This window comes from Cyprinodon variegatus, unplaced genomic scaffold (assembly GCF_000732505.1).
Source record: "Cyprinodon variegatus isolate N-32 unplaced genomic scaffold, C_variegatus-1.0 Scaffold1158, whole genome shotgun sequence".
NCBI classification, from domain to species: domain Eukaryota; kingdom Metazoa; phylum Chordata; class Actinopteri; order Cyprinodontiformes; family Cyprinodontidae; genus Cyprinodon; species Cyprinodon variegatus.
Window position 1 is genome coordinate 187,116 of NW_015151611.1, and position 15,674 is coordinate 202,789.

Here is a 15,674-nt window from a genome sequence, read left to right on the forward strand (position 1 = left end):
TGTGTGTTAAATACAGAAATGGGACACATAACTGAGAGTGCGCCTTTTAGTCCGGTGCGCCTTATGGTCGTGAAAATACGGTAATGGGTAATTATGAGTTAATGCAATTTTATTTCCATAACATATTTTTTGTTCTGCAGTTATAATATTTATTTTTTGTTCACATGCATAAAGGTTTCTATTAAGCATGATGATGGAAACCTTTTCTTATCCTTTTTTTTCTATTAAGCTTATGAGGACAAACAGCACAGCAAGCGGAAGGAGATCGCCACACGTTCATGGTTTAATACATCGTCCACGCCAGCAGGGGGTGCTGCAGGCAGTCTGCTTTATAAGCTGAGCCTGCAGGGGAAAGAAGCTGCTGTGGCTAAAGCCCTTGGTTCCTCACAGAGTCCCTTAATTCGCAGACGCTCCAGTGCATCTAAGGCTAAAATTGAACAGTGCGACGGCAGGAACCAGGAAGAGTCTGAACGGGAAGAGGACACATGCGAAAAAGAACTTGTAACACAGACGGATAAAACTCAATTTGCATCAATACATGAAGTGGAGAAGGCATCAGTGAAAAATGGCTCTAGCTCAAATGAGCAGTTTGTAAAAGCCACAGAACAAGGACTGACTAATGTAGTGGACGGTGGGAGGGAGAAGGACTCAGCCAAATGCTCTGGAGGAGTCACATCTTTGGTTGCCGACTACAGCGACTCAGATTCTGATTCTTGACTTGGCTTGGATAATAAACCATATGGAATTTTCTGCTCCTGAGGAACAAAAATAAAAAAAATTCTAAACAAAATATAGAAGTCTGCTTTAAAACATTGCTTTTCTCTTTAATTAGATTCCTTTCAAAATAAAATGTCCTCTAAAAAGAAAATGTAAACCTTGGTCATCATCTTAATTAATTTTCCTTGTCATATAATACATATGTAAATATTTTGTCAAATCTTTCTGTCAGAGATTAAACTATTGTTAAGTTTGTGTTTTCTTTCTTTTCAGAACAAAGCTTCCTCTTTATTAGAACTTTGCTTCAGCATTAAAAATTAAGAGGTACCCAGTGGCAGCACTAGGGGGTGCTAGAGTTACACTTGAAAAACAGCACCTCTAAGAAGGATATAAATTAATACATTTTCATCAAAGTTCAGATTCTTGAATATGTGGTTGTGATCATTTCCTCAAAAACACAACCAGTTCAATTTAGAAATTAATTGTATATTTAAAAAACGTTTAAATGCATAAAGAACTTAACTTCACTTAGCGGTTTGACTTAACCTGAAAATAGGATGCAGGGCGAACAGTCATCCAGTCCAACCATTGCAGAGAGCTTTCCATGTAAAATACATGGCCTACATTTGTCACATTTGTGCTTTTACATTTCTATTATTGCTTATACTTTATTTTGGCCCCCTTTGAATTTTGTTTTTTTGGCTAAGTGTGTTTTTTTTCTCATATCTCATACAATACTTTTCTTAATTTCTAAACAATACAAGAACAAATATAAATAAAAACCACTTGGGGCATATAATTTAACTTATAGGTAATTAGAATTTTGATATATTAATAAACTTACATCTTCACCGGATGTTACAGATGAATTCACAATAAAATACCTGCATATTGATTTCCCCGATCTGGGTAAACAAAATACAGTGAATTGATTTTGACTGTTAATATCCTGTACTATACTATATACACTTTTTTTTTTTAGATTTTTTATATGCTTTAATAGAACAGCAGAACATAAAACATTTTTTATCCACCTTATTGTCGACTTTAGATGATTTAAAAGTAGTGAGCGTACCTCTTTTTATTGCTTTAGTGTGCATTAAAACATGCCAGAACAAAAGGATCCTTCATAGCACCCTCAGTTCAGTGCTCAGCCCACCTTTAGCAGCTGGAGAGAGAAAAATCACTGGAGATAATTGACAGGATTTCTTAGGTTTAATTTCCCCAAGTATTATCATTTATGATAGATCCAAAATATGCACAATGCATTTCTCACACAGATACTTTACCACAATTTTATTTTTCTCAATGGATACAATGGTTCATGAAGACAAACAAAAACATGACAGTTACGTTTTAACTGTATTCAAATTGACTGCAGATTAAAGGAGGTCAACAGCTGTTCAATGTTAATAAGATGAAATGTTGAGAAAAGTAAAGTTAAAATCATACAAGGGGAGATCATGTCTGTACAATAAAAAAAAATACTGTCCTTTTAAAAAAAAAAAAAATTAAAAACAGAAAGATTCATGCAATCTCCTTTTCAGATATCTATGAGAGGCTTCAAGTATGTGGGCGTTTTTGTTACACCTGATCCGAACAATCTTTTTGAAACAAATTACTCACCTTTAATTCAGAAGATAAAGAATGATTTGATACAATGGACTCCCCTGCCAACCTCTTTATTAGGGAGAATCAATACTATAAAAATGAACTATTTATATCAGAATCTTCCCTGCTATTACCTGCACACTTCAAATCACTAAATTCTCATTTATCTCGCTTCGTCTGGAACAATAAAAATCCAAGAGTCAGGTTTTCTATATTAACTAAGCCAAAACATCTCAGAGGTTTGTCATTGCCATCCTTGCATCTTTATTATTGGTCAGCACAACTTAAAACCATATCAAATTGGTTTATGAATAGACAAAACTCTTTATGGCTAAATTTGGAATGCCGATCTTGTCTCCCCAGTAAACTTAATTCTCTTTTTTTTTATAAGTGATATAGACCAAATAGTCCATCTCAGAAGTAACTTCATTGTTTATAATACCTTACTGGCCTGGCGAGATGTGAAGAAATATCTAAATATCTCTCCCACCCTCTCTTATCGGTCACCGTTAACATGGAACCCAGATTTACCGGCAGACATTAGGAGCATTGGTTTATCTGACTGGTCATCTAAGGGACTGTCAAATATTATGGACATACTGGACTCTGATTCTGTTAAACCCTTTGAAGAAATTAAAGCCAATTTCAATATTTCTTATAGGGATTTCAATAAATACCTATGGATCCATTATTTTGTGAGTTCTCTCTTAAGGACAGGAAAACTAATAAAAAAATTGTCAGAGTTAGAGAATATTGTTGTCATGACCAAATCGCCTAAAGGACTCATCTCTAAGATTTATAGTTTATTGTCGGGCTCTGACTCCTCAGGTTATGATGCTATGAAGCTGGTCTGGGAGCGTGACCTAGGGTTGATGTTTGATCTAGCAGATTGGAAAGAAATCTGTAATGGGTTCTTCCCCAACTGTACCTCAATCTCTATACATGAGCAGAACTTTAAATTCTTTTACCAAACTTATTATACACCTATTCGCCTTTGGAGGATGTTTCCTGATGTTTCAGATATTTGTCATAAATGCAAAATAAATAGGGGGACTTTTATTCATTTATTTTGGTCTTGCAATTGTATTCAAATTTTTTGGAAAGCGTTTCATGTTATGATACAAGAGATCATTGGTAAACAGCTCTCACTTACTCCCTCCTTCTGTCTTTTTAATCATGCTTCAGACACTCTACTTAATGCAGATACTAAAGGTTTGCTTGTAATTCTCTTATTTCTGGCCAAGAAATGTATATTACTGAGATGGTCAGAACCTCAGGTCCCTACAGTTGATATGTGGATATCACAAATTTAAACTATTATCACAGTTGAAAAACTGACCCATGATCTTCATCAAAAGTCTGACAAATTCCGGAGGATCTGGAACCCACTGCAATCTTTCTTACAGAGAATGTTAAATTCTCTGTAAAGAGAATGTTTTTTTTTCAGTATTCCCTTCCCTTCTTTTTTACATTCAGTACATTATTCATGTGGCTGTCCACCGGTTTCAACTATGTTGAACCATGACTGTCAATGTCTGTTTGTATTTTGTGTGTGTAAGCTGTATGTAGGCTTTTTTTTGTTTGTTTTATTTATATATGGACACTGCAATGCTCCCTGTTGGTTTGGGGTGGGCTGTTTTTGTTAACTTTTGTTAATGTTTACATAAAGTCATGAAAATCAATAAAAAAATAATAATAATAACGATTTTGCTATTATTGAGAATCAAAGATCCAGTTAGCAGTGGAAGGCTCAATTAAACAGTTCAGGTAAAAGTGCCTGTATGTTTTAATTTTTTCCAGTAACATATAACATATTTTCATCTTGTCTTGCATATACAGTTATTACCAGTAATAAGAGCAGTTGGGGTTAAAAATGATTTGAAAATCCAATTGTTTCCTTTTTTTAAAATCCAATAACTGTTTCCAAGCTTATGTGAAAAAAAAAACCTTAAAACAAACCAGTATTTGGTCATCTCTGAAGTGACTCTTTCACAACGTACCTTTGGCCAAGCTCAAAGGCTGCTGTGTTTTTTGTTTGTTTACCTGTGATTGGACACTGGCACCCCCTTTCTGGTAAGTTGTGTTTATAATGAAGGAAACCTCTTCAAATATTTGTTCAGCACCGTTTCTGACCACAGTCCAGTGAAGCCTCTCATACAATCATCATGGTTGTGTGGAAGCTACACATTTTATTTTTCCTTCCTTTCTGTTTTTGCTCTTTATCAGACATAACCAATTTTAGAAGACGGTAAGAGTTTCATTTCCCAGTAATGTCTGATTTACATCAGTTGTATTTCCACTGCTAATCAAACTTTTGTCCATTACAGCCCCTCACGTCAAAGGTATGTGTGTTTCCAAACACCAGGATATGTGAACTGTTGCAACATTTAAATTTTCTGACAGCTTCAGGGAACATTTGATTCATGTTCTTCAGATTTGTGCCAATTGGAAGATATTGGGACCTCAATGAGTAAGTAATTAAAGGTGGTTTATATGAGTGCAATCTATAAACACTACATTAAAGAAACTGTTAATATGACACCACTGAGTGTATTAAGTTTGTTTAAACTGCTATATTTTTTATATTTGATTATATTTTCCATATAATTTACCAGTAAGAGTAGCTTTCTTGCTATTTTTTCTTTTTTTTTTAATGATGCATTTAATGATAGAACATATTGCTATATTGTTGCCCATAGTAAGACAAACTACACAATAATTTTTTGTTTGTTTTTATATTTGAACCATATATGCAGTACAAAACTTTCTTTTTTTTTTTTCAAAAACTGTCATACCTAAAATAACTTCTTCTCTGATGCGTTTGCAGGGAATTTGACACAAAGAGACCTGTCAGTTCTTCACAGAGGTAAACTACAGTTGCTTTACAATAAACGACAAAACAGATGAATCAAGTTGTAACACTGAAAATTTGAGTCTTATCACTGCATTCAAATTTGCATATGTTACATCTTCATATAAACAAATGCTAAAATAATATGAATTTTTGAAAGTCCTTTTGAAGAATAAAAAAAAATACTTCAAAGGTTAATTTTCTTTAACTTTTCTCAAATTACAGATTTAATAAAAATCTCTCTCTGTCTACACACACAAACTGTCACACACCCACACACACGTTTCATCACTTTCCATTGACTTTCATTCATTTCCAACTCACTTCTATGTCCTAAGTTAGACCCTAACCCTAACCATACCAAGTACAAAAACACACCTAAGCCTAAACCTAACCTAAACTTAGTTCCTATATCTAACCCCCACCCCAAGAAAATAACCTCCTCATGGGAACCAGTCTTTAATTGATTGATTGATTGATTGATTGATTGATTGATTGATTGATTGATTGATCGATTGATATTACATCAGCTCAAATAGTCAAAGAAGCAGAATGTGCCAAAGGAAGAAAAAGGTGCATGGGGTATATACAGTGTATACAGTGTGTGTCCACATATAACAGCTTTATTTATTTTTTAATAGTAGGATCATTATACAGGGTTATTGCACAAGGTGTTTACATGGGTATTTATATATAGATATTGCAGTGACTGTAAAATATAGAGAAACAGGTTATTGCAGTGTTTCAAATAGTAATTGCACATTATACATTCCACATGTTATTGCTGTTGTATTGTCGTATTGTGGAGTCTGGTGCAATCATCCACTATACCTATAAGTTAGGGGTACCATCATTTTTTTTCCAGGCATGATTAAAGAGTTTATTATTAAAAATAATTCTATTGAAGCATATCTGAAAAGCAATATCTGACGTATTTGTGCATTTTCATATTTTTTATTATTACATTTGTCAGATCAAATTTATTTCTGTCAACGTTGTTTGCTTTTCTTTGATTAAATGAGAGGCACCAACATTTTTTATCCAGGAGTGTTGCTCAATTCCAGTGGGAAGTTTTACCAGTCAGTTATTATTTGTGAACTCATGTCATCTGCTGTTGTTTGTCCACTGCATCTTACTATTTCCAAAGGAGGGCCACAGATTTACAAGGGAATATTAGAGTACTTCATGCTTCTGTGCTGACAAGTGTGAATTGGAGGCGTTTATTTTATTGTCCAATAGGACTCAGCGCTTAATCCATGTTTTCAACAAATAAGTAAATATTTTTTTTTAGGTTCACTTTGGTGGCTCCAGACATCCTGAGGACCGACACAGAAGAAAACATCTACTTACAGGCAGAAGATGCATCCAGCCCCGTCACCGTCAGAATTACAATCCAGGACTTCAACAAAGACATTCTTCTTCTCCAGGAGTCTGTAACACTTAATCAGGAAAATGGTTACCACCTTCTTAAGAGCATACAGGTGAAGCCTATTAACAATTACAGTTTTCAATTGAGACACAAGTGCTAATTAAAGGAATATTTGTTCAGAACTTTTCATTTTAAAATGGTCTTAAAAGTTGTCTCCATGGTTGCTCTGTAACATGCCTATAAATTAGAACCTCAATTTTGTACCCAAACTGTAATAAACTCTTCCCCTTGTGTACCAATGCCCCTTTTTGCAGCTTTCATCTGCTCTTTTGAATCGTGATGAAAAAAAGAACAAGTATGTTCAACTGCAAGTAAACTTTGGAGACTTTTACTCAGAGGAGCGTCTTCTGATGGTGTCCTTTCATTCTGGGTATATCTTTATTCAAACAGACAAACCTATCTACAATCCTGGAGACACTGGTGAGAAGAGCTCACTTAATTATATAAACGGTCAAAATATACAGTATGACCAAGGATGTAAGATCTTAGGTTGTTAGTCCAAACTTTTAACTAAATCTTTATTATTTGCTCTCTTCACCAGTCCGTTTTCGAACCTTTGTGTCCTCTCCGTTCTTCAAGGCCTTTGACACCTCCATCACTATAGATATTCAGGTAAAACCTTAAACACAAATTATGTTCAATTGTAGTTTTTTCTACAAACACAGAGGTTGAAACTTTTTCTTATATTTATTAAGTTAAAGTCAGACTCTACTTAGAGATGTAAAACCATCTACATCACTTCATTAATTAAATGATTAATGATCCAACTGATGCAAAATGAAAATATTTCACATCGTCACCTTTAAGACAAGTCATTATTTTTCATCCATCCATTTTCTTACACGCTTAATCTCAAGCGGGTATGGGTGCTGGTGCAGTGCCAGTCCATCGCAGGGCAACACAGAGACAAACAACCATTCATGCACACACTCACACCTAAGGAGAATTTAGAGAAGCCAATTAACCTAAAAACTTTTAGTAACCTAAATGTTTTTAGACCGTGGGAGGAAGCCGGAGTACCCTGAGAGAACCCACACATGCTCAGGGAGAACATGCAAACTCCATGCAGAAAGGGCCAGGAATTTAACCCATAACCTTCTTGCTGCAAGTCAGAAGTGCTACCCACTGCACCACTGTGCAGCCCAAGTCATTATTTTGAAATGATCAAGTCAGGAGAAAATAGTAAATGTGACTTATTGTTATCATTTTTCATGAGTTGATAACAGTGTAAATAATTGTGTTAAATGGTCGGATGATATTCTGAAATTGTGCTCCCCAAGGTGGTTGCATGTTGAAGTAGCTCTGTTAGTTTGATTCTTGTAATATTTATGAAAGAACTTAATTTGACCAATTTGTTGATAATTCCCCATTTAGTGATATTTTTCTCCTTCAATATTGGATGCTGTGCAGTTGATAGGATTGTTGTTGATATCTTTATATTTTGACATCTTTAGAGCAACCCAAACCTAGGAGACCAGATTTATAATGCGTAGCATTTAAGTTTAGCCTCAGACTCCTCTTATTGAATCCATTTGGGGAAAGGAACTAACTTCTTTGGTGTTCCAAAAACAAGTTAGGAGAAATCCAAGCACTAGCAAGGACCCAGCCAGAATTTTTAGGAATGCAGTATTATGTGTATCACTGAAACATGGCTGCAGGATCACATCCTTGATTCTTGTGTCTGAATGCTGGGCTTTCTGACCATATGAATAGACAAGACAGGGACTTATTGAGCAGTGTACAGAAGTAACTTCAAGTCAAGATAAAATAAAGCAAAAAGGTATAAAAATAAAAAAGGCTGGGAAGCAAGCTCCAGCAGAACAATATCAGACAAATGTGGTCAGTGATAAAGAAAAATCACAGGCTCCAAACAGGAGGATGACCCGACAGATGGAATCTGGACAAAACCAATGATCTGAACATATTCAATAGATTTAATTGAGCATCCTTCTGTCCTGCCCCATGTCAAATGGACATCCCACCCTCCTTTGATCTAATGCTTCCTTATTGCAGACTGGTGAATTTAATCAAAGGGAAACTGTTTAGTGAAATAAACAATGATATCAGCAATCATATTATCATCCAAACAAATCGGTATGACGTCTTATCAGGATAAATCTAGTGATTACGCCCCTAAAGCGTATTTTATATGAACATTCTGGCTTATAAGAAATGGTTTGTCAATTCAGTGTTTGTTAACTCTGTCACTAGATATAACAGTGTTTTATTTAAATGTTTGTTTCCTTATTTTAATCATTTGACTTTTTGTGTGTTAGAATCCAGATGGTGTGGTGGTTAATCAGATCTCAAGGACCAGAGCTACACACGGTGTCTTTGCAGATACTTTCCCTCTATCTGAAATCGTCAAGTAAGACCACCATGTTTTTTTGGCTGCTTTTTATTAACGTGTTTTAGCTATCATGGTCTGAGCTCACTTTGCAAATATGTAAATCAAATAGTTTCTGCAGTATTTAAAAAAAAATCAACATTACTTACAAATAAATCTCTAAAGTTATGCATTTCTTTTTAGAAATCAAGGATAACTTGTTCTATCAGTAAGAATAAATTCCTGCACTATTCCTGCAGTGGAATTTGTTTCTGTTTTGCTTCACATTATATTTAAAGTACCATAAACAATTTCAAGCACGCCTGCTCCAATGTCCACCTGTTTTAAATAGTTGGTGATTGCAAGTCCTCAGTTTTCTGCAGCTGTTGTCTAATAGTGAGCCGAGCAATTATTTTTTATTTGTTTTTACCTTTGATTAACTTCTCCTTTAGTCCTTGTTGTGGCAAGACAAAAATAGGCTCCTCATAATTTTTTTTTTTATTGTTTAAGTTGTAAAGACATACAGATGTTTATTGAACAAAGATGACTGGCACTCTTTTGCACTTATTATGGCTTTTTAATTATTTCAAAATGGCAAATATAACTTGAAAATTGTTTAAGTTACATTTATTCTACAATAATGGTCAGGAGTCTCAATAACTGCAAAGAATTAATTTGTTCCTGTCGGTTTTCTCTTTGATGTTATGAACTTAAAGTGATATGGCTGTTTTACAGTGAAGGAACTTGGAAAGTGACGGCAAAGTTTGACCACTGGGAACAAAACACATTCACGTCCCACTTTGAAGTTAAGAAATACGGTAGGGTAAATAAAATTGATGATCTTGTCAATGTTGTTTCTTTGATATTCTACTAGAAACACTTCCAGACATCAAGCTTTAGATGTCAGGGCTTACTGAAGCTCCTTTAAAGTTATCTACAATGAACCCTTTTAACATATTTTACATACTTCTCAGCAATAAAATTAACTTAAGCAAGTTCATTACTTCGATATCAATCTTTCATTATTTCAACAAAGGAAATGTGGCTTTTAAGACTAATAATAAAAATCTAAGAAAAAACACAAGGGGCCTTATTTTTTAAAGATCCAAACAAGAAGTTCTACATTGCTTGTGTGATTTTTTTTTAGTATGTGCAAAAAGTGGCTGTACTGTGGGTGATCTACATAGATTCCTGTGCAAATGTTAAGAAGTTAAAAACCGATTTGGCGCTTCCCATCAAAATGAGCAGATTGTTTGTTCTGGCAGTTTTGAGATCGGCTTTAAAAACAAAACAAAAAGAGGTTCAGAGCCATGGAGATAGAGATAGTGGAGTTCAATTCAGTTCAGACCAATTTAATTAAAAAAACCTTTATCAATCCTGAAGGAAATTAAATATTGTAGTTAATCACCAACATTCCTTCAACAAGTTGTAGAAGTTAAAAACTGTTGGCAGGAAGGATAATCTGCTTTGTTTTGCACCAGATCCTGAAAAGCCTTTGACTGAAGGCACTGTGTTGGCGTCATGTGAAGATGCTCAGTGTTGTGCACAGTGTTCTTCACTTTATCAATAATTCTTTGTGAAATTATCACGAGAATTTCTGGAGCAGTTCCAAGAACAGTGCCTGCCTTCCCTATCAGCTTGTTCTGCTTCGTAAAGTTATTCGCTTCCCTGAGGCAAAAGCAAGACAAGAATCAGGCATTGAAGAACTGCTGGACATCCACTCGCTGTGAGGCTTTCAAACAATGTGGCAACAGTGACTGGTTTGAGGTCTTGTTAAATAGGCATGGGATCAGATGGAAAATAGGAGCACTGATGAGAATGAGTGGAGCTGCACAGATAAGACGAATGAGTGATATTGATGCCAGAAGCAGACCTGAATGTAAACGAACCAGTTACTTTTCTAGACTCATGAAACTATTGAGGAATGTATTCGATTCATTAACTTCCATTGGCACCCAACATTCCATCAGTCTGAACTTCCTTCTGCTTAAAGCCTGTGATCTTCTTCATTACTGAAACCAAACATCAATGATATTGTTTTGAGCTTGCATTCCAGCCTCTTACTATATGCTTCCTTCTTTATCTTGATCTTAAGTTGCAGCCGTTTCTTGTCTCCATTACTGAATGCTCTTCTATCTTGTTCAGCAGTTCTTTCAGATCACTGATGATCCAGGGTTTATTATTATTTTATAATGGTGGTATCTACATAGAAATTTTGTCACACAGTCATTGGACTCATGTTCTCTCCATGTGGCTGAGTGTGCATTCTAGTCTGTAGCCTCAATTAACCTTGCAGAGCTTCATTAGCCTCCTGTGACCATCTTTTTGAGTTTACTTTTAATTCAGGTTTTCTCTTATACTGTGAGCAGAGAAAAACAAAATTGCGATCTGATTTTCCAATAATTCCAGCTGCATTATGTTTGCTGACACTATGTTTTTTTTTCTTTAACAATATTGTTCTACTATTGTTATTTTTGATGGTCCAAATATTTTTACATTAGCAAAGAATCTCTCCATCATCTTGCATTGTACCAGTGCTTCCTTCGTGGCAACAATCACAGTAGATCTATTTGTGTGTCAGTTTGCACCTGACTCTTGGAAGTACTAAAAAAAAGCTAAAATCGTTACGTAGTTTCCAATTTGGACAATTGCTTGGCACTTTTTAAATGTTCACATCTGCAAATCCCCCACTTATGAATTTGCATTAGAATATGATCTGCATATTGATAGGGGCATAAAGCACACAAAGAATGGCTTGCACACGCTGCTGGATTCAAATCCCTTTGAACCTTCTTTGGAGATCTGCTGTGCACGAACACATTTTCATCTGTTTTTGATATGATCAGCCTCATTACATTTAACAAGCTAAATGTGTTATCATAAACCTGTCTGAAAACAAGTTTGTACTAATTCATTTGCATAAGATTTAGGAAAATATTACCTAAAGAACATTTGGAAGACTACAGATCATTATTTATTTATTGACGTAATGATTTATTATTACCATCCAATACACTCGATATTAAAGAGACTTTTGTGGAAAATCTATAAGAAGATATTGTAACAACAACATAATACAAAACTGAATTTATTTCTTTTTTTGTTTTCTCTGTGTTTAATCCTTATTTTCAAACAGCTAAACTGTAAATTATTATTTTAATTTTACAGTGCTTCCAGCCTTCAACGTTACATTGACTCCTAAAAAACCCTTCCTCAGTTTGGATGACAACGAACTGGTTGTAGAAATTTCGGCAAGGTTAGTTGTGCACAAACCCCAGTGACTCCCTGGCAAATTTAACAGAAAAAGCAAAACTCTAAGAGCTTGATCTTCAAAGATTCCACACAACTGCTGTTGGATTGCATTTACTTTTTTTTTGTTTTGTTACATGCACTAAGTAGGTGTGTTAAGAGCTGACAACCTATTTGGTTTATATATATATATATATATATATATATATATATATATATATATATATATATATATATATATATATATATATATATATATATATATATATATATATATATATATATATATATAAACATGCCACAATATTTAAGTTCAGTCATTTGGTTTCATTTATTTTTTTTTGTATATAGGTATTATCATGCTAATGTTATTTTTGATGGTTCAAATATGTTTACAAGTCTACAGAATATTTCACCATCCTCTTGAATTGTAATAATAGCTGCATTTCTATTAATCCTAAAATTGCTAAGTGGAAACTGTAAATTTAAAAAGAGTCACACTTTTAGATAGGTTTTTCATAAATATGGAAAATGTTATATTTCACAGAAGTGCAATTAAAACACTAATTGTACATTACACGAGTCATGTGATATGCATCTGGACTTTACCTCCTTGTAAACAGGTAAAGAAAACTCGAAGTAGTTAGAGGGAGAAGGTGTCAACAAGAGCTGTGTGTTTACAGCCGTCGCTGCCATGTCTTTTTTTCAAGAAGAAAAAAATTTATGTATGAGCAACTTTAATTGTATTTGTTATTAAATGAAAATACCGTAATTCTGAATAATAGCAAATGTCACAATGGTTTTGCACACTGTTGCCATGGAAACGCAGCTGCTACCTCTTTTGTGACAATACCTGTATTTTCATAAGGAATGTGCACAAAACTATATCAATATTCTGCTAATTAAAAAAATTATAATTTTCGCAGTTTCCTTTAAATGAGAAATATAGTTAAAGTTGCACATGAATACTTCTGTATCTGTATGAAACTGTAAACACATGAGATATATCCATATTTCAGCAGCGGTTCTAGTGCTCATCAAGGTCATTGTAACAAACTAAACACCATTGCTGTTTTATTGTGTTTTACAAGAATTTCGATACGACCAAAAAACCTTGCAATCGAAGTGTAAAATCTTTGTATCGAAAAAGCTGTTTTTGCAGAAAATGTAGTGTTTCCTTTCTCAAAATAATTGTTGTGATTAGAATTTGTGTAGTTTGATGGTTAATGCAAACGCAGCTACTGACCATTTTCAAAAGTAGGCAAAAAAGATGCAAAAACTGCTGATACAGATACATAGTAAATGTTAATATTTGCATATCCTTCACCCATGAATTTTGGTCCTTAGAACATGATTTTCATATCGATGAAGGCACCCCTCCCCCCAAAAAAAGATTTGCACATGCTGTCTGCTGAATAACAAAAGAAAATAACTTTGCATGTGAGAAAAGCAATATATCTCTGACTGAATTTTAGATACCTGTACGGGGAACCTGTGGAGGGGACAGCTTACGTCGTGTTTGGAGTGAAACTCAATCAAGAGATGAAAAGGTTGCCTTCTGTAAAGCAGGTGTCAGATGTAAGTTGTCTCCAAAAACATTAAAATATTTTCACACATTTTAGGTTTTAACACTTTTTCTCTCTTTAAGTGTTTTACTCAGAGTGGTCTTTTGTAGTTGTATATGTCAGTAAATCATAAAGTCCCTCTAGTTCCATATCTGTGCAGCAGTGCACGCTGTAAGTCCACCCAATTATTATGAATAACTCAACATCAAAGGCTAATTAATAAAAAAAATAGCTTCAAGTAGTAAAAATAGTTTTACCTATTTAATCCACCATTATAGGGGACTTCCTTACTGTCAAAGTTCAACATACTATTGCTTTGAATAAAGCATGAGTATTTTCTTTGCACAATTATAATATCTTTCCTGTTCTGAGTTTGGTACAGATTTTTTCTTGTATCCTTCCTTTTTATTTATTTTTTTGCTCAATACAAAAAAACAAAACAAAAAGCAACGAAACAAAACAGTTTTATCAGTGTTAAACAAGTAAAGAATTTGACTTTTATATAGTTACTCAGTATTCTGTTTTCTTCTTCATGCAGCTGAATGGAGGAACTGTCAGACTGACTATGGTGGAGCTCAGGAGGGCTTACCCCAATATTAAAGCATTAGTGGGAAACTCTGTTTATGTGAAGGCATCCGTGCTCACCAAGACAGGTAAACACCTTTTTACATAAAAAAAAAATGTCTTTCTGTTTTGATGTTTTGAATTCATGAAAGTTGCATTAAAACGTGAACATAAATCTGTCATAAATAGTCCCCAACCTAAAATCTTATTGGGTTCATGAGTTGGGTTGATTTGATTATTAAATTTTTTTTTTCATTCATTCAGTTTCATTCATTTCCATAACATCCTGCCATGTTGTTATTCTTTATGTCACTGAATATAGATATTTTTATTTATATATTTGAATTAGGACAATGCACATTTATCAATATGTCAGCCTGAAACAGCAATGTAAATATGCCAGAATTAGCACAACAGCTACTTTGAATCCGCTGTCCTATGGGCAGGTAAAAATTGTGAACATCAAACAAGACACTATAGGAGAGGACAGAGTCGACAAAGTTGCCAATAACATGAAATCAAAATAAAATTAGGTTAACAGGCTCAAGGAAATAAATCAATTCACCTGTGAAGAAATCTCTGGTTAGTTTTCAACCAATGTTTCAAGGAGATTTTAAAACTTATGTAGGTTACATGGCCCCTAACATGAGCTGGTAGTCTATTCCATGACTGTTCTCCTCTGATAGATGCAACCATTTGGCCAAATTTTGTTATAGACTGCTCAACATTACAGGGTCCTCTGGTTATACGTGTTTATTCTGGTAATGTTTTGTAATGTTTGTATGTTTTGCTTATAAAATCTGTTAGAGGATGAGGAGCAAGTCAATTTAAAACTTAAAAAAAAAGACAAGCATGCAAAAATATCTGATGACGTTCAAAGTCTAAAATGTTGTACTTACCGGTACTTAAAATGTATTGCTTTGAGTCACAATTGTAAAAGATCAGACTATCCAGAATTTTGCAATCTGGTCAGAGGTTACTGAAACCTGTGGTGTTAGCACAGTTAGTCTGCAAATTCTGCTAAGGTCAAATTGTCTGTCTATGTATTTGTCCCTCTGGAAATTCTGAATTTCGGACTGACTGTGCTGTTATCTTTAGTGTTGGTTATCTTTTATATGTTGGTTAAAGATTTTTTTTGAATTTCACTTGTCCTCTTTTCAGTACTAAATATATACACTCACCGGCCACTTTATTAGGTACCCCATGCCAGTAACGGGTTGGACCCCCTTTTGCCTTCAGAACTGCCTCAATTCTTGGTGGCATAGATTCAACAAGGTGCTGGAAGCATTCCTCAGGGAGTTTGGTCCATATTGACATGATGGCATCACACAGTTGCCGCAGATTTTTTCGGCTGCACATCCA

General features: G+C 34.4%; 2 protein-coding genes across 2 annotated transcripts in view; both read left to right on the forward strand.

Annotated features, from left to right (window-relative positions):
• ccdc130 (coiled-coil domain containing 130) overlaps window positions 1-805 on the forward strand; it is a 10,407-nt gene extending 9,602 nt beyond the window's left edge. Inside the window, exon 10 of the mRNA XM_015400874.1 lies at window positions 230-805. Coding sequence (XP_015256360.1) covers window positions 230-717 — 488 coding nt within the window. The 3' untranslated portion in view covers window positions 718-805. The remainder of the gene's footprint in view (window positions 1-229) is intronic.
• Window positions 806-4,484: 3,679 nt separating this feature from the next.
• The window catches only part of LOC107101819 (complement C3-like), a 42,204-nt gene continuing 31,014 nt past the window's right edge, over window positions 4,485-15,674 (forward strand). Inside the window, exons 1-12 of the mRNA XM_015400878.1 lie at window positions 4,485-4,576; window positions 4,656-4,670; window positions 4,763-4,798; window positions 5,156-5,194; window positions 6,471-6,660; window positions 6,863-7,028; window positions 7,150-7,220; window positions 8,885-8,976; window positions 9,670-9,752; window positions 12,103-12,190; window positions 13,659-13,761; window positions 14,287-14,401. Coding sequence (XP_015256364.1) covers window positions 4,494-4,576; window positions 4,656-4,670; window positions 4,763-4,798; window positions 5,156-5,194; window positions 6,471-6,660; window positions 6,863-7,028; window positions 7,150-7,220; window positions 8,885-8,976; window positions 9,670-9,752; window positions 12,103-12,190; window positions 13,659-13,761; window positions 14,287-14,401 — 1,081 coding nt within the window. The 5' untranslated portion in view covers window positions 4,485-4,493. The remainder of the gene's footprint in view (window positions 4,577-4,655; window positions 4,671-4,762; window positions 4,799-5,155; window positions 5,195-6,470; window positions 6,661-6,862; window positions 7,029-7,149; window positions 7,221-8,884; window positions 8,977-9,669; window positions 9,753-12,102; window positions 12,191-13,658; window positions 13,762-14,286; window positions 14,402-15,674) is intronic.